The sequence below is a fragment of the Annulohypoxylon maeteangense genome, assembly GCF_022496945.1.
Source record: "Annulohypoxylon maeteangense strain CBS 123835 unplaced genomic scaffold GGS22scaffold_2, whole genome shotgun sequence".
Lineage (NCBI taxonomy): Eukaryota > Fungi > Ascomycota > Sordariomycetes > Xylariales > Hypoxylaceae > Annulohypoxylon > Annulohypoxylon maeteangense.
In genome coordinates, this window is record NW_025953249.1 from 1,854,505 (window position 1) to 1,874,340 (window position 19,836).

The window sequence follows — 19,836 nt, forward strand, 5'->3', positions numbered from 1 at the left end:
AAACATATGGCGTGAGTCGATCGCTACATGGGAATGGTAGGAAAGGATGAAAGAGTAAATATGGCCTTGGGCCACCCACAGAACAGAATGACGGTGAATACAGATTGTCAAATTAGTGGTATCGGTGACAGTGATAGTGACGGTGACAATGACGGTGGCAGTGACGAGGATCAACTGCCATTGAATTTGAATTTAGGGAACGTGGGGTTGTGGAGAAAGAGAAAAGAGGAAGGAATTGACCATTTTAATTGGTGGGGTGTTATCACCAGAGCGTTGAGAATATTGGGTGCACTGCTATCTCAGACAAGATTTAAGTTTAAACGTTCGTCTTTGGTTCTTTTCTTCGCAACTCTCCTCAACCCGCCAATGAACAAAATAAATATATGGATATTCCAAGTTGCTTTCTCGAAGCTCCGAGGTCGAGCTCCGTCTCGCTTTTACCTGCCTGCCTGCCTATGGCTAACCACTTACATCTTACATACCAGGTACACAGACGCGTATGTAACGATTCAACTTACAGGATCTCATAGGCGATGTGTCAGTCCATGTCGCATACTCTGTACGAATCGATTCTTATCCCCGTAACGAGATTTCCGGCCGACTATTTTACCGAACACATTTACAAACAATGACAAGAATGGATCCTCTTGTTGGCTCTTTCAACCTTACCAACGCGATCAACAATGAACCGGAAATTATTCGTACAATAGCCTAGTCCCGACTCTCCCCCCTAGATTATTATCTACATACTCGGTGCAGAAGAGCCGCACGGAGCTTCCAATTTACGTGCATTAATGCGCCGAGGAGGATAACAAGCTGCAGACGCCACGTGAATGATAGATTTGACAAGATGCAAAAGCCCTCGAGGATGATCGATCAAATAGGATACCTATTTTTGACAATGAACTGATGGCTCGTCCTGAGTGTCTAGGAGCTATGGCTTTAACCCGGACCAATATCAGCCACGCTAAGTGCCTTCTCCAACAACAGGGGGTTGCTCTTAAGGCATGCGGTCCATGTTCGAAACACAGCGATTCAAAAGAGCTTTTTTGAAAACTTCAAATTCGCAATCAGGTATTTGGGCGTTCAAACAATTGATAAAATACTGATTAGGGTCTAGAAAGTTGATGAATGAAACAAGACCACGTAGTCAACAGTCACGCCGTTTTCTCGGATTTTATGTATGAACATGGAAGGCCCTAGACCCATGTCAAGAATAGCGTCGTCACATTTTCGCGAGATGATAGCGTCGTAACAATCCGAACTTCTACCCACGATGATTCGTCATTTTCAAGGAATTACACTGAGACCGTTGTGATGAAATCTTATGTGACATCCGCACGTGGCGGCAAAGACTTCCCAGATGAGAGATACAACTTAACTCGGCCGTGCAATAGTTCCATCGCCCGTTCGAATCTCGGTTTGTTACAGGCATTTCGAGACTACCTTAGAAGCAGTGGAGCACATATTCCGCGCCTTAACCCCTAAAACCCCTGGGCATCTCTAGGTACCTAGGTACATGGCATCTTAGCTAAGCACTTCCCTTAGATGCCCCGCAATCAGTGTCGTTCCACAAGCTGCAATCGCAAGCTCGGACTTCAGATTTCCCAGAGACCAATCTTTGGACCAGTGACCCCTGCTTAACTTTGACAGCTAGAGCCTGACAGGGAGACGGGATTTAATCTGCAGCGCAGCCAATTAAGCCGATGACAACACGACATACGTCACTATCTAGCTGTTTGACAAGTGGCGCACACCAGATCAAGTGTTGAAAGTGAGCCCAAGACGTCGAAAAATCTATGATATGAACGGCACAGTATGGATGAATAGTTTCCTTACAACTAATTTGTGATCATATGAACGACCAACTTTTTGAGTGTACTTGAAAGATCAAGTATAATCACCAAAATATCAGACTTTGTATACTATCGTGTTTAGTTCAGTCAAACGATAATATCGACAGCATGGATCTTCTTCTTTCCCTTCCGATCGTCTCGTATTTCGGTGGACCCGTGTTTACCTCGTGGTCGGGTTCAATGAACCTTCTCTTCTTCTACATGACATGGACGACTCTTGTTCTATCGCATTCACCATTGAAGATAGAGTTAGTCGGTACGTTGGCTGTACGCATAGTTTTCTGGCTAGTTCCGTCGCTATTCTTCCTCATATTTGACACACTACTTCCGAGCCTTGCGGAGTCTATCAAGCTCTACGGTTCTGCATCGCTTCCTCGGCGGAATGCCGCCTCCCTGTTCCGGCAAGTCCTCCTCGCCCTCTTCAACCTAGCGCTTAGCACTGCCGTGCAGGCGGGGATCTCCATAGGTGCGGGATCCCTATTACGCCACCCACTCTTTAAGACGAGCACGAGGCTGCCATTGCCATGGCAGATTGTGAAGCATATTTGGCTGCTGTATACCGCCCGCGAAGTCTTAACATACTACATCAGCCGATATATCCTACACTCCCGCGGTGGAATAGCCAAGTTGCACAAGTCATACGCGCACTCCCGCAAGGGTGCGGCTCCGTATGCGCTCATGCTATACACAGATCACCCATTACCGTTACTCCTCCACCGCACCCTGCCCGTATATCTGCCTGCCTTGGTCATACAGCCACATCTACTCACCTATTTCTTATTCACAATCCTAACAACATTGGAGGAGATGCTGTCCATGTCCGGCTACAGCATGGTGCCAGGGATCGTAATGGGTGGGATCGCCAAGCGCACGGCGACTCACTATGCCAGCGGAGGACGTGGAAATTTTGGTGCTTGGGGTCTGCTCGACTGGGTTGGCGGCACAAGCGTAGGGAAGGATGTTGTTGAGGATATTAGTGACGAGGCCGAGAAGCACCAGGTTAAGGAACGGTCGCAAAAGGCAGCGAGCGACACGGGTAGCCTGATACAGGACAGCATTGACGGGCTCAAGAAAGTTCGCAAAACCCGCAAAAGGACTTCAGATTAAGGATGTCATATTTCAGACCTTGAGAACCAAACATAGAGGGGAAATGATTGACCTATGGACGATCTCTAAATATGAAGCAATCTAGGATTGGGCTTCTTGGAGTTTGGCGTCTAGGGCGGTATAACTAGGAGAAGTACATCCACGAAAACACGGGTATGAGATATACGATGATAAATGAATATACGAAAATTTAAGGACCACTAGAACAGTGCAATATTATCTAATTCCAAGCAACCATCAAATTCATGCAATTTGTGTGATATAAATCCAGTCATATCAAACTCTCGCGTTTGTGCAATAAAATTATCTTATCGATAAGCTCACATGGAAAGCTCTAGCATGGCGTCATACTGCTACCTAGAAGCAGCTGCCTTTACTGCCCCTGTCGTTAGCGGGGCAATATATATTCTCAGCAGACACACACCCATCTTCCAAACGAGATCACCTCTGATACCCTAGATTAATACCCAAAGCCCTCAGCGCTTTCAGGAGAAATATATCTAATCTCACCAACGAACAAATACACTCAACCCAACTCAACCAAAATGTCCACAGCAACAAACCCCGACCCAGCTCCCGGCTCACTCGCCTTCGTCCCACTCGAAGCGAACCCCGAGCTGATGACCAGCCTCCTGCACAAGCTCGGCCTAAGCCCCGCCCTGCAAATCCACGACGTCTACTCCATCACCGAGCCCGAGCTGCTCGCCTTCGTCCCGCGTCCCGCGCTAGCCCTGCTCCTCGTCTTCCCCGTGTCAGCACCATACGAATCCGCGCGGCTGGCCGAAGACGCCGGTGTAGAGGAGTACGCCGGAAAGGGGGAAGGCGAGCCCGTGCTCTGGTACAAGCAGACGATCCGCAATGCGTGCGGACTGATGGGCTTGCTGCACGCCGTGTCGAATGGCCCCGCGCGGGGGTTCGTTGGTGTGTATCCCCTTTCTTCCCCATCCCCTCCCCTCCTCTATCCTTCCTTCTGTCCTAGCTAACTAACCCTACGCAGAACCCAACACCCCCCTCCAAAACCTCATAACGGCCTCAATCCCGCTCGCACCCCCGCAACGCTCCGCCCTCCTCGAACGCACGCCCGAGCTCGCAACCGCGCACCAAGAAGCCGCGAGCCAGGGCGCGACGTCCGCGCCCGACGCGCAGGACGACGTGGACCTGCACTACGTGTGTTTCGTGAAGACGGAGGACGGGACGCTGTGGGAGCTCGACGGACGGCGCAAGGGGCCGATCGCGCGGGGAAAGCTGGAGCAGGGCGAGGACGTGTTGTCCGAGAAGGCGCTGCTATGGGGCCCGTTGAAGTTCCTCGAGCGTGACGGGGGCGATATGCGGTTTAGTTGTGTTGCGCTGGCGGGGGCTTTAGAGTGATTGTAACAGTTATGATGAAGCTGGATAGGTAGGATTTTACAACGTGGAGGGGGCGTTTAGCATTATCTACAACCGCGGCGTTAGGATGGGGATTTTTATCTGCTTTAACGGGTGATCCATAGATACTCACGTACATGGAATCACGTCGGAGTCACGAAATTACGCGAAGATGTTTATAAAATGGTTGGTTGACCGTTCTAGTTCTAGCCTCGACAGAAGAAACGCGAACAATACTGACAATCTCGTGATACCACAACGACTTTACTCATCGCCCATCCAAACATTCTAGGGGGCATTTATAAGTTATAAGTATAAAGACATCCATCAAGCTTGCCTAATCCCCATATTCCCCAAGATATCGCAGCCCTTGGTTTTCCAGGTTGACTATTGCTCGCAGACTCCAAGTTCATACGCTTTGTATAATACCTAATTGAGCTCATACGAATTCTGTGCTCTAGGCTAGCATGACATCAATACATTGCTCGTATCTCGTTTGCGGAAAAACTTCTGCGGGGTGAGCCGCAAGGGGCGATTTCGGTATAACGAGATGAGTCGAGGGGAAATGAGTGGTGTGGCGTGAGCGGAACTGATAGGGGCGTCATGATAGGTGAAGCGTAGTGACAAGCACTATGGCCGCAACACGGTGCCTCAAGGCAGAGTGCCGGCACTAGTGAGACTGGAACACAGGCGTACGCGGCGGGTTCGTGGTGGAACCCGTGCGAACAAACAGGAATGTGAAGGCAAGGCGCGGTAGCGATACCTCTCGTTCGACTTGGGCTAGAGTTAAATCTAGCAATGACTTCGGTTAGTATACATGATCAGCTATGAATCCCATGGAGAACAGATGTGATTCTAATATGATGAAATAGGCAACTTACCCTCTCCTCAACCACGATCCGTTGCGCTTTGGAAAAGAAGGGGGTGGGTCTTCTATTGTGAACCCGAGCTGTTCACACCATGGAGAGACACAGCGACTTACCGGACCCCTGAGAGGCGAATAAGCCTGGGGAGACTGTGTGGCGACGATATCAGGGGTAGGCATTGGCTCCAGACTGCGAAGGATATGATTTTGCATGACGGTCAGTGGCCAGTCTCTATTCCCGTCCAAGCCATGGTTGGCAGGACTACCATTCTCCAGCTGCTTTCCAGGTGTAGCCGGTCCCGCTTTCTGGGCGGATGTAGGATTGGGCTTAAGGGGCGGAGCTTTACCGAGTTCCGTGTTTCCTCCTTCGGGAGAGTCGAGGTCGAAATACTGGTGTATGTGTCTGTCGATGTGTGCTACAATATGGTCAACCAGCTCCTGTTCGTCCCAACAAGTGCTCAGGTCAGCTTGTTGTTCATCGACAAATTCATTCGCATCGGTCATATTGAGCAACTTCTTTGCCGCGTCGGTGAGTTCATCAAGAGAAGGTAAGCCCTGCCAATTCTCTAAAGAGTCTCTCAGGAAATCAATTGTTCCCTCTTCCTCGGGATGTTTACATATGTGACACCCAGGTTGTTGATCAGCCTCGGCGGCAGCAATGCCTTCGGCACCAGCAGGGAGCTCAGGGGGAGGGGTTGTGGCCTTATTTTTCTTCTTGTCTTTGCTCTTACGACGCTGTTCCTTCTTCGCCGCCTCCTTCTCCTTCTTGAGCTTTTTCTTTTCTTCCCTTTCCTTGGCCTTTCTCTCCCTCTCAGCTTTTTTTGCCTCAGCCTTCTCTTGCTTCTCCTTTTCTCTATCTTCTTTAGATTTCTTTCCTTTGGTTGGCTGAGCAGGAGTTTGAGGAATTGGGGGTACTGGACGAGGTTCTTCAGCAATACCCTCTTTTACAGAAGACTTTCCCCCTTCGCTCGGTTCCGGCTCACTTGGCTTAGATTCAATCATGCCTCGGAAGATGTTGAATGCCTGTTGGACTCCGTGAGTGACTCTCTCTTGTAGGGATTCGTCATTGGGATCGTCCTCTTTATCTTTTCTCGGGGGTGGTTTGTCTTACGAATCAGAGTCAGCTATGTCAAAATACCTCAGAGAACAGGTTGGGTAACTTACTAGATGGCGGGGCGTCGGCGGTTTTCTCTGTATTGCGTCAATCGAGAATGTTCGGATTACATTAGGAATTATAACAGACCTTTAGGAGGAGTCTTCAGCGGCTCCGACTTGACTGCTAATAACTGGGGATCGGTACGTAAAGGCGTATGAGATTTTGGAGATAACTTAGGATTCTGCTCGTTCTCAGAATGGTGAGCAAGATCGTCCAATTCCGGCTCAGCAGGATCCCCATGCCAACTACAAGTGTCGTCGGGTATACGAAGATGGAGTTCCTCATCGTGAGTGATGTCGTCTAACTGTGGCTCTGGGCTATCACCTCGCCAGCCGCAGTTCTCGACAGGCCTGGTCTTAGTGGTATCAGGCATGCTAGTACCAGTTCCGGTTCCGTCAAAGTTATACGGGAAGATACATGCGTCCTTGGAACCCGCTGCAATGATTTCTTCTCGGAGAAATAAGTTGGGCCCAGAAAACATTGCACCGGGATACGTTACATTTAAGTATTCTTTTGCGTAGGTTCAGCTAGTTTAGGGATAATTATACATAAGGAATAGATATTTTTTGCAGTGGGATGGTAGTAGGTGAGAAGAACATTTTCGATGTCGACGTTTAGGATAATTGCCGTTTTGATTCTTCGGCCTGAGTTGTCTACCTAGGTATGGGAAACATGAGGCAGGTTCATTGGACTGCAAATTCTTTCGTTTTTGATTCCAACGGGAACCTACAACCAGCTAGAAGCACTTGCCCCCTTATCCTTTGCATTAGGTTAGGAAAGAATTAGTTCATAACCCGTGTTGATGTTATCCTAGGGGTAGCCACTCCCTTTGTTATCGCTAATGAAAGTACCTAATTGCAAGTTAAACTTTACTGGAGCAATTCAACTACCGTAACTAAGGAAGGTCAATTTTAGCGATAGACATATCATAGTAAAATATGTATTATTTGGTATCTTTGTAATTAGAAGAGCTTTATAATATTATTTAATGGGGGCTTGCCAGCAGTTTTGCTTTTCGCTGGGATTCAAACAAACCTGGCCGCCGATTCACATTAACTACCCCTAGATGTCGAGATTCTTCTAGACATTTAATATTATCTAAAAAGAGAATAGAGAAGTTACTAGGTAGGTACTTAGCAAATGAAATATAAAGGATCTTAGTCGAAAATATGTCTTGGTCGTAATTGGCGATAGGTACTTTGGAGATTTCTCGCAGTAAGCTTGATAATAGCACACCTTCATCTCGCTGTTCCTCCAACCCCTTTTACTCATGCATTCCGTTAAGCTGTAACGCAACTACATCCAAAACCACATCGGGGTCGATTGGCATACGAACCCAAATGGACAAATGAGCAATCATATCATTCCGTATACCTCTCATGGTTACTTAAGGCTGCTGAAGGATTCGGCTAAGCTGAACCATCACTCTAGATCTTCATGGACGACACCCATAAAATATTCTTACAGTCCGCTTACGCAAGCCACGTTGGGGGGCATTGGAGCAATGGTGTAACGTGAACATTACATGTTCGCCGAGAAGTGTGTTAAGAAGGGAGTTTGGAATGAAGAGGCCAGCTAGCATAGCCGCCAGATATTTGCGCTTTCCTCACACGAAGAATTATACCATATTTTTAAGCCACATACAACATGGCGACCGCTTAGACATTATGTGATAGCAACATTGAGCGCATCGGCGTTAGGTCAAGCTCAACTTGTCTGAAAGCTGCGTGCTACATGAGAATGTAGGACATGGACGACACGAAGCGCGCATAGGGCCCTAAATTTAAGACATGTTTAGGTGTCTAAGCGGTTACATTTTGTAAGCCAACAACGTGTTCAACGCCGCCGTTCACGCGGAGAACGTTAGACCTTTAGATGAATGAAGGCGCAATGGCTAGGCAATTTCGTAGCCCCGTTAGACTTGTCCAATCAAGGTCGTGGGAATAGCACCGACTAGGTACTGAGATAATGTCTCTGTTCGCTATAATTAGATGAATTTTCTTTTGGGGGCCCTCTATATGAGCTCAGGAGCGAGGCGACGAGACACAAACACCTACCACATGGCTACTGAGACATTGTAGGCCAATATGTTCTGACAGCCACTCGGAACAGCCCCTAAATCAACCGACCCAAAGGGATGGCACGACGTGAATCAATCCCGGGGTCATCGTTGCTCGCATATGTCTTGCTAAATTGACCATATTTATCGACAAGCCGTGCTGTCGCTTAGGTTTACTGTGTAGCGCTCTAGTATCTGTCATAGTATATTTAGTCGACAGACTAAGCACCTAGCCAGTCTTCAGCAGTCTTCAGTAGTCTTCACTAACGTAAACTAGTAAATACCTAGAAATAAGTTATTGTTCTATGCCGACAGCTATAGCGTACCCCGGACTCACCGAGTTGATGAATACTATGATGGGAGATACCGTGATGGACTGACGTGCCTTGGCACGAAACTAGAGATATATACCTCACCTAAGATCATGTAGGTCTAGTTTGATGTTGCCATTTATGCCGAACTTTTCGCTGGAGATCGAACGTCTACGACGGCGCCATTAACTAGGGAATAAACAAGCTATACCGTTTCTCGTAAAAAATCGACGTTAGAAGAGGCGGCTCTAGTTTTAGTAGTCTTTGGTAATTTTGTGCCAACGTAATCGGTGGACGATCTGATAAAAGTCAGTCGGCATATTTTAAAAAAACTACGAAGCTATCATCCACTTTTGATCGTTCGCCGTGGATATTATAGAAGTTGACGGGTTCAAGGTCCCGACGAATTAAAGACTCCGAAGCGTTCGGGTAGCTAGCCGAATGTAGGCAAGCCCAGGGTCCCCGTTGCCTGTCCATGCGTACATCAGCGTAGTGGACTTTTCAGGGATGATGACGCTAAACTACTGTATGTATTGATCCCCCTTATTCCGGGTCTGCATCTTCATGCTTTGATGCTTTGATGTTATATCAGGTAGCCATTTCGCCGTCGTCCTAAACACTTTGACATTATTGCTTGAGCACTGTAGTGTTCATATTTATATGCGCGATAAACTCGGCGATTGATAAAAAAGAAGGGTGGGATATTAGGATTCGAGGGAATCAATAAGTTTAACCTTAGAAATGTAACGAATATTTAATTGGCTAAAGCTAGTTGTTCCTTGGAAGTTGATGATCGGCTATCGTCATCCATATCTACTACCGTAGGAACAGAACACGCTTTTGCAAGGATTCCCCCCTTGTTGCGGAGTAATAATGAAAAGCATTTAAATCCTAAAATGCGACATGCTGATTGGAAACCTGTATCATGTGTCTGTCTTAGCATCAAATCCATCTGTAGGTATGGTGTGTATACTATTGTTCTTGAGCCTTGATTTTGAAGTCGAACTTTCTATAGCGTACAGAATATAGAAGGAAAGCGATGAATTATGTAGATGGGTCGGTGATCTATTATTACCTTTAGATCCCTGACCGAAGAAAAAAAAAACCGTGTCAGCTCCAGGGCTGCGGCCGCAACAAGCAAAAATTCTCCACAGATACTGCGGCTAGACACCTAGGTCTACTTACCGTGGGTGGAACTATCGAACCAAGTCCTGCAGCACATGGAGATATTTCCTAAACTAGGTCTTTGGCGGCGCCTTTTATTTGGAAAATAGCGTATGAGAGCGTAAGAGGATCAGATTATAATAAATAGACATATAATAAACTTATTAAGTACAACGAGATACCAAGTACGTTTAATAATTCCTGACTAGAGTATAGGTGTATACACATCTAGGTAGGTGTATGACTTGGAAATGTATGGGTGGGTTCTGCATTTTGTTGTTCGCAAACGCCAAACGAAACAATGATACACTGTAGATCCTTGGAACATACCCCCCTGGGTGTGAGGTCGGTTAGCTGCACCGGTTCATGGCGTGCAGGGGTCGCGGCGTGTGTAGTTCCAAGGTTTCGCAATCGAACGCGTCTTGATAGCCAATAGGGTCTAGAAAGGGTGATCGAGGGGGAGGGGTGGGGTTCTTCTAGGGTTGGACAAGGGGGGAGGTTAAAGTGGGTTTATTGCGGTCTATGTACGCTGTAGCGGAAAAAGAAGCAATACAAACGCAAGGTACGACTTGCAAATTATTTAGCTGCAGAATGATAGTATTAGTTACCACCTTAATCAATGAAGTTTACTACGGCAACTACGGTAGTTACGCCCGCACATGATACACGGAAATCACCTAAATCTACCTATGTACGAACCTATAGACCCATGATCTTACCCATGCCTTCCATTTCTTCTTCTTCATTCAGCCTTAAACTTCTCAAAGTTCCAAGTTCCTTAAAGTTACCAAGGCACCCTTGCAGTTGGTTCACGTCCCCCCTAAGCTTCATCTTCCTCCCCTTTCCAACTTTTTCTTTCTCCAGACACGTTCATTCTCTGGTATCTATTCTCCCACTCTCTTTCTTCTCCTCCTCCTATCTATTCTTACTCTCGTTTCCCTTCACGTGTTATAATTCTTTCTATTCCATTTTAGCTCCTACTTAGCATGTGGTGAAAGCCGCACTTATTCTCTCACCTTGACCCGATGGAACCCCGCGTACTCGTAAAACAATCGCAAAACAGAGCAAGCAAGGGATAAATATTTACAAGTTTATTCGATAGCTTTTCTGCATTTACACATGGAGGAGAACTAAATACTCAAAATGGGTTGGCTAAATTTCTTATCAAGAAAGTCTCCCGTTAGCAATTTAGATGATGGTCTCAAAGCCCAAGCTTATGATGAGACTGTGGCTGCGAATCCTCCAATCCGCGGTATGAGCCGAATTTCCTTCCCAGGAATCTGGTAAATCTCCGAGCTGACCTATCTCAAGGCACCTATCCGGTAGCTGGCAATGGCGCCAGTATTTTGGAGAAATTCCAGAAATCTCATCCGCATTTGAGAGATACGAATTTCAATGCATCTCCTCTACCGCATCCTGCACTCCCTCCGTTTCTCGAACGCCCTAACACGGCGCCGGCTCATCGATCACCGGAGGGATCCGCACGGCCAAAATCCCAATCAGCGAGCTCAGTAAAACCACTACCGCCTCCCCCCAAAAAGCGACACGGCCCGTATAAGCTCCCTTCAAAGTTACCAGACGAACGAAACGACGAAATCACGAACAAATCAATCTATAGTGTGCCATCCCCGACTTTCACCCGCAACCGGAACTCTTCAATCCTTAGTACGGATTCAAGTTCAACCAGGAGATTCGTTGATCTCTTGGATGCTCACTCATTCATTAAGCCATCTGACTTTTATGGTCGCGTCAAGGCCACTGGTGCAAAAGATTATGGTGAAGATGTTGCAGATCGTAATATTCGCGAGAGTAGATCTAGTATTAATCCTACGCAGGCCGACGAAATCTTTGCGAAGAATTTCGCTTTCGGCGCTCATGACGATAGCAAAGATGTCAACCGGCCTCCATCGTCAAGGAAAAGGCATTCCGTCGGATCTGGGCTACGAACTAAATCAATTAGCTCCAACTTCCATAGCACACTACCTGTGATTGCGTCCCCAGAGCTTCCCCAAGAAAGCGAGGACACGAGCGTAGCAGAACCGGTTCGAAAAACGCCTCGTCGAAAATCTTTACATTCATATATCCCTCCGTCATCCGCAGAGCGCTGTGCAGAAAGACCGAGAAGTGCCTCGCTTACAAAACGAGGAGAAAGAATAGAATTAAACTACTTCCCTGATTCTCTTCGAGAGAGAGCTCGGGCTGTGGCTCAGGAAGGGTTTGAACACGACATATCTATGAACTTAAGCCAGGTGGTCAATTCAATACGCCCCTTGAGAGATGCCTACGAGGCTCCACCTTATAAGCAGGATTCAGACGATGATGTCTATCATGATTGCCACGATTATAGACAGGACCCGCTAACCCAGATGGATCAATACCGATCTGTCAAGAGCTCTTCTGGGCATAGATCCACGTCAAATGTGTCGTCGTTGACTGCATTCAAACATCCATCTAAGAGCGGAAGCCTACAAACATCTCAGTCATCCAACAGGAGGGGATCGATTATTCAGAGCAGCCTGCCGGGGGTAGAGGAGGATTTGCATGTGCAAAAGAACCGCAAGTCATCAAGGCATGAATATGGGGCTAAATTTGATATCCACGACTCATTCTATGAATTCTCATCGTCAAACATTGTGGAACCATCAGGTTAGTGATGTGATTCGGTATCACATTTTCCATGCATTATGTACTAACATGTTGTTTAGCTTCGAAATTAACCTACAGCCGTCCTAATAGCAGAGATGAACAGAATTATCGTGATCGGAATCGAAGTGTTGTTTCTGTGTCCGCGAAGAGCATGAAACACTCCGGAACGGGGGATGTAGTTCCAGAACGAGGTAGTAGCATCCGCCGTTGGTCGTTAACCTCTGAAACGGGAGGTTCTACACAGAGCTCGAATCCATTCAGGCCGCAATCTGGACACACCACTAATACATCTGTCGATCTTACGCCTCGTGTACCATTACCCAAGACCATCGAATCACATCAAACGTCCCCTCTATCCGAAAGCAACCATGTAATATCTGAAAATCAATCAGAAATTGATACGCAGGAGCCGTTATACCACGAAGTTGACCCTGAGTTATTAGCAGGCTCTAGCCGACGACAACGCTCTATGGATTTTGTTATCGATGAAGATGCCTCGTCAATTGATTCTTTTGATAACCCTCAACATTCTGCTGGCGAATTCGAAAAGGACCTTCTCTTTCAAGGCTATGGCTTTGGAGGATTTCAACTACCAGGACTTCCAGGATTGTTTGATGCAGGTGTATCGAAGCCTAGAAAAAAATTATCTCAACGAACACATTCGTTCTCTGCGGGTAGAGACTCTCATCACTTAACTGCTCCGGACCCAGACTTTGATATTCTTCCGCTAGGTTCCCGGTACTCAACCCGATCTTTAAAATATACATCTCGCCCTAGGTCATCTCGACTACCAATGCCGGATTTCAGTGATAGTGATTCGGAATTTGACGATGGCTCTGAGGTCCAATACGAATCCGAAGAAGATATCAATTTCGATATCCCTCGAACACGTTCGATTGAGTCTAGACGCCAGTCATATAGCAGCAGACGTCGATACGAAATGACCACGGAATCGCTAAGAGGGAGTGATACCGTGTTCCCCGACATCTCAAGGGTTGCGCATCTTCGCAGGGAGACAAAAACAAATCAGCGTGTGAGTACTGGCTCGCTACGCAAGGCGAAAGGCAAGGGGAAGGCAACCGATATTGGTATCCCCAGAATTGGATTAGACGACCCATCGAATTATGCAGATGTTGAGTGACGAGACGACGAGAGTTCACAATCATATTGAGGCGCGTTGGATAAATGCGCAATGCACAAGCACTACCACATAATACCCCCTTTTCTCCTTTCCATCCAAACAGAATTCCTTGTTTCAACACATACACACGTACACACGATTGTAATGAATACTTTTACGGTTTAATGTTCGGCGCATTGAGCTGAGACGGCTTGGGGCCCGGCGAGGCTCGAGCCCGGTTTTATACCCTGACGTCGCGGATTGGATCCGACAAGACGACGAGGCACGAGAAGGGGCCCATACTTTCCAGGCGATCATAGACGGCGGCGGTGGTAATTTTTGAATTTTTTGAAGATCGCATAAGTTCGACGACGACGACGCATAATCACATGTTGTATCTAATTTTTACGTCTTGCTACGTTCCTCATTACTCCCCCCTTTTCTGGTACCCGTTGGGGGATTTTGCATGCATGCGCACGGGAGAGAGAGAACCTGTACGAATGATTGAAGACTTTAATAATGAGATGGATAATAAGAGAGAATTACTTCATCAGTGTACTCGTGAGATTGGCAGTGATAGAAATTGTTTGTGAAGTAGTTGCATCTTACTAGATTGGAAAGGAGAAATTATGTGAAATAGCAATTGGTTGGTACAGGTAGGTCACGTCGAGTCAATAGAATGAATTATCGCGTTTTGTACTCCTTAAGGCTTAAGGTAGCGGACTAAATAATTATCTAGGTACACCTACCTACGAGCGATGATCTCACCGGAGTTTTCTTTTAGTATTCCGTCAGACCGCAGTAGCATGAGCCAATGGATCCGCGCTCTGCGCATCCTCAGGCGAGCACCCGCATCCGAATGTCTGTTTGTACTCCCCAACATCCATGACCTGCAGCTTATTCATAATCTTCTTCGCAGCCGCAATCTTGGCGTACCTACCGCTGGCGGCGGTAGCGTGCTCGCGGACTTGGCCGTGGATCATGATGCCGCAGAGGACCTGCGCGTGGCCGAGGGGTGCGCCCTCGACGGCGATTTCCTGGATCATGAGGCGCCAGTCGGCACAGTGGAAATGTAGCTGCAACATATTCGCTAAAAACGTGACTGGGTGCCGGTTAGCAAATGTGTCGTAAATGTGCATGTCCTCGAAGTAGGGGCGCATGTGCGTGTCGAAGAAACGCTGGACTTGGTCATAGTCATATGCGCTATCAACGAACAGCGCGCCGATGTACGCCTCGACGATGTCGGGGAGCGCTTTGGGCGGTCGCTGGACCTCTACCCAGAAGTTCCGAGCGTATGACGCGCGGCCGAGGTTAGCCGATTCAGCTTCCTCCTCTGCTTTTTTGCGTGCCTCTGTTATTGCAGCCACGTATTCAGCAATTTCTTTCTGCAAGCCACCAGTCATTGAGAGCATGTGCGTCTGCAAGCCAAGGGAAACGCAGAGACAGCCTAGAAATTGATTCGAAACCATAGCCATTTTGTGCTCGGTTAGCCACTGGGGATCGGCGCCTGTATACCGATGGAATAAAAAGTCGACACAGACCATATCGAGCAGTGAGTCTCCAAGAAACTCTAATCGTTGGTAATTAGGGATTCGCTCATAAATGGTACCATAGGACGGATGCATAAATGCGCTGCGCAGTAGACGAGGGTAGGTGAATTTGTAACCAAGCTTCTCGTCAATTTGCCTAGCAACTTCTCGTTGAACTGCCGTAGCTTCAGCGCTCTGCCACTCGGGGATTTGATATGCCTTGTAATAATCTTCGTAAACCATCATCTTATGGTTTGGATGGTTGACGAATTTAGTCACGGCTTGGATAGCCAAGTCAAAACTGCCCTGTCCATAAGTCGTAAGGTAGCATGCTCCGATGAGTGCCTCGCAAACGTCAGCAATTGACTTGTCTGCAAGCGTGTGAACTCCTCTGCCACTACCCTTTCTCCCCAAGATACTATTGTTCTGCTTGCCTCTAAGTAGTTCTAGTCCGTCCGGATACCATATTCGTCGATTGAACCCTTTTGACCGAACCGACTCCTCGAGTTTTAAGTCGAGCGCGTTATTGAAGAGGTTCTTGTTGCAAATAAGCAGCATGCGGTCAACGTGGTATTGGAATTCGTTGCTATCAGGAATTTGGGAAAACAAGGCAATTGTGGTACTCATCTTCAAGAATGAATCCCCGAGAAATTCAAGACGTTCGTAATTCTTTCCCATACCTCGCTGAATATTTACCTGCTCTTCAGAGTGTTCTTCGGTGTTGTCGCTATCCTTAGTCATTGCCTCGAGAGCAAGGTCGGGGCGAATGTTGAGAGATAGAGATTGGCATGCTTCTAGCACTATAAGGCTCGTTTCAACTCGGTAGATTATTGCAGGTAAATTGTAAGCCATGGCAATGATATCAATCGGTAACTAGTTTATAATTAAGACTTCAAGATCCAAACTATTAATTCCGAGAGAGGCTTACCGGGGACATCTTCAAGGTTTCGAAGATGAGGAAACACTTTCGTTCTACATCTTCAGGTTTGTCAAGTTCGTCAAGGAGATTTCGTCGAAGCGGAATATACTCAGCCTCTACTACAGGCAAGTCGGGATGAAGTACCAGCTTAGATCGCGTCCTAGACCATAAGCTGATACTAAAATTCCAAATATCTCCAGGCTCCCCCCGCATACCCTTTCCGCCGCCTTGTTTCCTGGGCACTCGCAAGGCCGCTGGATCAGTTGGCTTGAGATCGGGGCGGCGGCGAATCGTGTAAAACTTGCGTGAACCATCATGTGGATCGATGACAAACCGGTTCTCAAAAAAGTCGTCAGGCTTGTTCTTTAAGTCGAGATATCTTGCTGTAGTTTGGAGCATGGTGAGACATCCCCAATCGACCATAGCGCGGGTATCATCGGTACTATTAGTAAAATCGTAGTTGTGAGGGTGCACAAGTGGCGCAAGAAAATACGGCATCTTTTCCGGTGCCGACCGGTATTCCTTACTGAATATTTCATCGAATATTTTGAGCGTAAAATGATTCATCTGCTCAATATCTTCGGGTGTTACCTCTAATGCCCCAATTAGGGGCACGCATTCTATGTCCGAGGTACGCTGATGATCGAAGAATAGTGGAAATTTGGCTATTTGCGGGAGTGGGCATCTCGTGAGGATAGCGAGAGGTCTTGAAGACCTTCCTAAGGCTTCTGGAGAAGTCATCCTTAACACTGTTATAAATAGCCTCTCTGGTATGCCTCGATTATGCCACATTTCGGGCTTCGTGCGCATAGGATACTCAGCCCGTTTCTTTGAACTGATAGCCAGATGAGCGTTGCGCATGCTCGGGAGCTTCTTAGTAAAAGTTGATTGTAGATAATCGTCGAGGTACTTCTTTTTCTTTAGTTGCAGGCACATTTCAAATGCTGCCGCGCACTTGGCAACTTGTTTGGACGTTGCACGACGTCCGACTGCACTTTTAATCGGAGAAGTATCTGGTAGAAGAACTTCGCATTCGAATTCACGACCAACGTTCCTTATGATATAATCCGGGGTGTATATGGTGTCCAATGGGCGTGGTAAGGTTGAGACGAAATTGGCCAGAATTGTGAGACTAATTTTGTAGGTCAACTTCGCGCGAGTTGAAGGCACAATGTAGGTGCGGAGGCTTTTCTCTTGGGAGAGGAAAAAGTCTATCTTATAATCATTACCGGTAAGAATTCGATCTTCGGACAACGTATTATAAAACCTGCGAAGTCTAACCTCGCTATCCTCATTGTCAAAAATAGTTTGTACCTGACCTTGATTAGTGAATTCCACCATATGAAAGAACTTCGAGTCCTTGCGCCGTGCTCGACCTCTTGATTGGATATATTGGATCATCGTCTTGCAAAGATCAAATCGGATGATGATATTGCAGTCGGGGATATCGATGCCTTCTTCACCAACACTCGTGGAAAATAGGCAATTGATATCACCATTTCGAAATCGGTGCATCGTCACGAATTGGTCTTTCAGTGTCATCCCCGCCTCGCCCGAGTCATTACTTGCACCTAGCTATACATTAATTAATAACAGTATTCGTAAACCATACGAGAGAAACTTACCAGCATCCCAGCTTTGATATCGGGCATGTTTATACTCGGCTGCTTGAAAAGGTCTGTCAGTAACATTGCAGTGAGGCGCTGTTCGATGAATACGATACACTTATCCTCTTTCGGATCTAAATGTACCTGGAGTGCCTCAATGAGCGCTTCGACTTTATGGGATAGATGGAAAGAGTTGCGGTCGGGTTTAGGCATCAAATAGTCTGCCACTATCTGATAGGCCTCCTTGACAGCTGATCTTTCTGCGTCGAGGGCGGTTATCGGAAGCTGCACTTTTCCAGACGTAAAGTTCTTCTCGGTCTTTGCCTCCAGTTTCTGAGCTTCCTGCTCAGTGAAACAGACTTTCCAAACACGATCTGCGCACCAGCGACCCAATTCTGCAGTGCAGCTTCTTGAATAGGAGAACAGTCTTCTAAAGACATCGTTATGCCCAACCAATTTGTGTAGTTTCTGCCAAAGTAGAGTTTCGAAGGGCTCCGGTGGTTTAGCATATTTGATAAAATCTTCAGTTGGTCGGTTGATAGATGACTTCGTATAGACCGAGAGGTCAGCCACTGTAGCTATCTCACTGTGCAGGAGACCCTCCAACTTCGCGGCAGCGGATGTAACATCCGTTTTAGCATCAACAGGTGATGCAGTCATTCCCAGAATCCGAGGCCGTCTTTTTTCTCCTATTTCCAACGAAGCATAGAAATCCTTGATTATTCTTGCATATGGATGGTTCTTTTTTGTATGGTGGGCCTCGTCAAATATTAGAAGGTTGATGTTCTCCATTTTGACAAACGAATGGTGAAGACACGAGAGTAGAATCTCCGCAGTGCAGACGATCACCATGCTATCTGCAGTCCTTTGCTCCCAGAAATCGCGGGTGAGGGTAAAGCCACCAAGATTTCCGTGGAATCGCTGGACGGGATGATCAAGATTAGCTTTGAGAACTTCGTACTGCTGATGAACCAATGCAACTTTATCGACCTGTTGATATGTTAGTATTATATAGTGTGTTAAGTCATTAGGGGAACAGATACCAAAAAGAAAGAAACCCGTGGCGGTTTTCCAACACTTCTGTCCTCTAGCTCCTGGTCGAGTGTGTGACGAATGAGAAGGGCGGCGATGAGCGTCTTCCCGGTTCCTAAATTGTTGATTAATAAGAGCTCTGATATTTCATTTATATAGAAAGGTGGGCGCACCGGTATCGAGGACAGCAATGATATTTTTCTGCTTGGCTCTCTCGAACAATTCAGTTTGGTATTCCCTTGGACTCGAGATGATCTTCTCGCTTTCTGCCTCTCGCACGAGCAGATACATGGACTTCTCATCAAGTTTGATATTCGAGTCGAGAGTTGAATTAAATAATTTCTCTTGGTGATCTCTCATGAACTGAGAAAACTGCATATTGTCAAATACTTTTCGTGTCCCCCTCTGAGGCTGCTCGGCCTCCTTATGAGAAGGGACATCTTCTTCAGAGCCGGAATCGTCATCAACGTAGGAAGGGGAACTAGCATCTGATGCGGGAGAGCGCGACGGGCTAGGACTAAGCCTGACGCCCCCATGAGAATTCGGCGATAGCATCTTGCGATGAATTCGAGATTAGCTTTTGGTTCATGAATTCCAAACTCATACCTAGGTAGAAAAGTAGGTAGTTTCCTAGGAAAGTTATTATTGCAACTTCACGTAAGTTTGATTATGTCAAGGTTTGTTTTTAGGGCAGGGCAGGTGATGTTTACCATTTTATAAGATGGAAGGTGCGATCGCAAGACATTGGGCACTGAAACCCACGAAGTAGACACCTACCTACTTACACAATAGTACCTACCTTTAAAGTTGAGAACATTAAATGACTCATCTAATAGTGTTATTTGTACTCGCCCTCGTCCTCGCCCTGAGGTATTTTTGGCACACGTTGAAAGCGACTTTGTGGGTTGAGGGAGTCATAGTGTACCTACCTTTTTTGTTCACGCTTGTATGTATCAGTATAGTAGTATATAAGCAATGGTATCCATGGTTTGTTTGTGCCTTCTAACAATTAACTGTTTGATTCGGATAACCATTGTGCACATGGTTTTGAAGTAGAGTATTGTTGAATAGAGGCCATATTGAGTAGGTAGAGTATTGGC

At 46.8% G+C, this 19,836-nt stretch overlaps 5 protein-coding genes across 5 annotated transcripts; 3 read left to right on the forward strand and 2 right to left on the reverse strand.

Moving 5' to 3' along the window:
- The first annotated feature begins 1,709 nt into the window (after nucleotides 1–1,709).
- Nucleotides 1,710–3,175, forward strand: GGS22DRAFT_153116 (sterol desaturase family protein). Its single transcript, XM_047959795.1, has one exon. It carries the CDS (start codon nucleotides 1,965–1,967, stop codon nucleotides 2,961–2,963), a length of 999 nt encoding a protein of 332 aa, XP_047822927.1. The 5' UTR covers nucleotides 1,710–1,964; the 3' UTR covers nucleotides 2,964–3,175.
- Nucleotides 3,176–3,376: 201 nt separating this feature from the next.
- Nucleotides 3,377–5,079, forward strand: GGS22DRAFT_153117 (ubiquitin carboxyl-terminal hydrolase). The gene is made up of 2 exons (XM_047959796.1): nucleotides 3,377–3,884; nucleotides 3,961–5,079. The coding sequence occupies exons 1-2, from the start codon at nucleotides 3,509–3,511 to the stop codon at nucleotides 4,329–4,331; spliced, it is 747 nt and encodes a 248-aa protein (XP_047822928.1). The 5' UTR covers nucleotides 3,377–3,508; the 3' UTR covers nucleotides 4,332–5,079.
- Nucleotides 4,802–6,905, reverse strand: GGS22DRAFT_196770 (uncharacterized protein; the record flags this gene model as incomplete). Its single annotated transcript, XM_047965884.1, has 4 exons — nucleotides 6,437–6,905; nucleotides 6,358–6,384; nucleotides 5,210–6,299; nucleotides 4,802–5,120 (listed from the first exon to the last, which is right to left on the reverse strand). Exons 1-4 carry the CDS (start codon nucleotides 6,828–6,830, stop codon nucleotides 4,802–4,804), a joined length of 1,830 nt encoding a protein of 609 aa, XP_047822929.1. The 5' UTR covers nucleotides 6,831–6,905.
- Nucleotides 6,906–10,643: 3,738 nt separating this feature from the next.
- GGS22DRAFT_196774 (uncharacterized protein) lies at nucleotides 10,644–13,854 on the forward strand. Its single transcript, XM_047965885.1, has 3 exons — nucleotides 10,644–11,135; nucleotides 11,195–12,529; nucleotides 12,589–13,854. Exons 1-3 carry the CDS (start codon nucleotides 11,027–11,029, stop codon nucleotides 13,668–13,670), a joined length of 2,526 nt encoding a protein of 841 aa, XP_047822930.1. The 5' UTR covers nucleotides 10,644–11,026; the 3' UTR covers nucleotides 13,671–13,854.
- Nucleotides 13,855–14,440: 586 nt separating this feature from the next.
- Nucleotides 14,441–19,027, reverse strand: GGS22DRAFT_177710 (uncharacterized protein; the record flags this gene model as incomplete). The annotated part of the gene is made up of 5 exons (XM_047963531.1): nucleotides 14,441–16,051; nucleotides 16,107–17,672; nucleotides 17,723–18,694; nucleotides 18,748–18,851; nucleotides 18,910–19,027. 5 exons carry the CDS (start codon nucleotides 19,025–19,027, stop codon nucleotides 14,441–14,443), a joined length of 4,371 nt encoding a protein of 1,456 aa, XP_047822931.1.
- Nucleotides 19,028–19,836: the final 809 nt, after the last annotated feature.

Bases quoted from the DNA above. Each gene is read 5' to 3' on its own strand.
- GGS22DRAFT_153117 (XM_047959796.1), top strand. From the start codon at position 3,509: ATGTCCACAGCAACAAACCCCGACCCAGCTCCCGGCTCACTCGCCTTC. The intron at 3,885-3,960 runs GTGTGTATCCCC...AACCCTACGCAG, and splicing joins CCCCGCGCGGGGGTTCGTTG to AACCCAACACCCCCCTCCAA.
- GGS22DRAFT_153116 (XM_047959795.1), top strand. From the start codon at position 1,965: ATGGATCTTCTTCTTTCCCTTCCGATCGTCTCGTATTTCGGTGGACCC.
- GGS22DRAFT_196774 (XM_047965885.1), top strand. From the start codon at position 11,027: ATGGGTTGGCTAAATTTCTTATCAAGAAAGTCTCCCGTTAGCAATTTA. The intron at 11,136-11,194 runs GTATGAGCCGAA...ACCTATCTCAAG, and splicing joins TGCGAATCCTCCAATCCGCG to GCACCTATCCGGTAGCTGGC. The intron at 12,530-12,588 runs GTTAGTGATGTG...CATGTTGTTTAG, and splicing joins AAACATTGTGGAACCATCAG to CTTCGAAATTAACCTACAGC.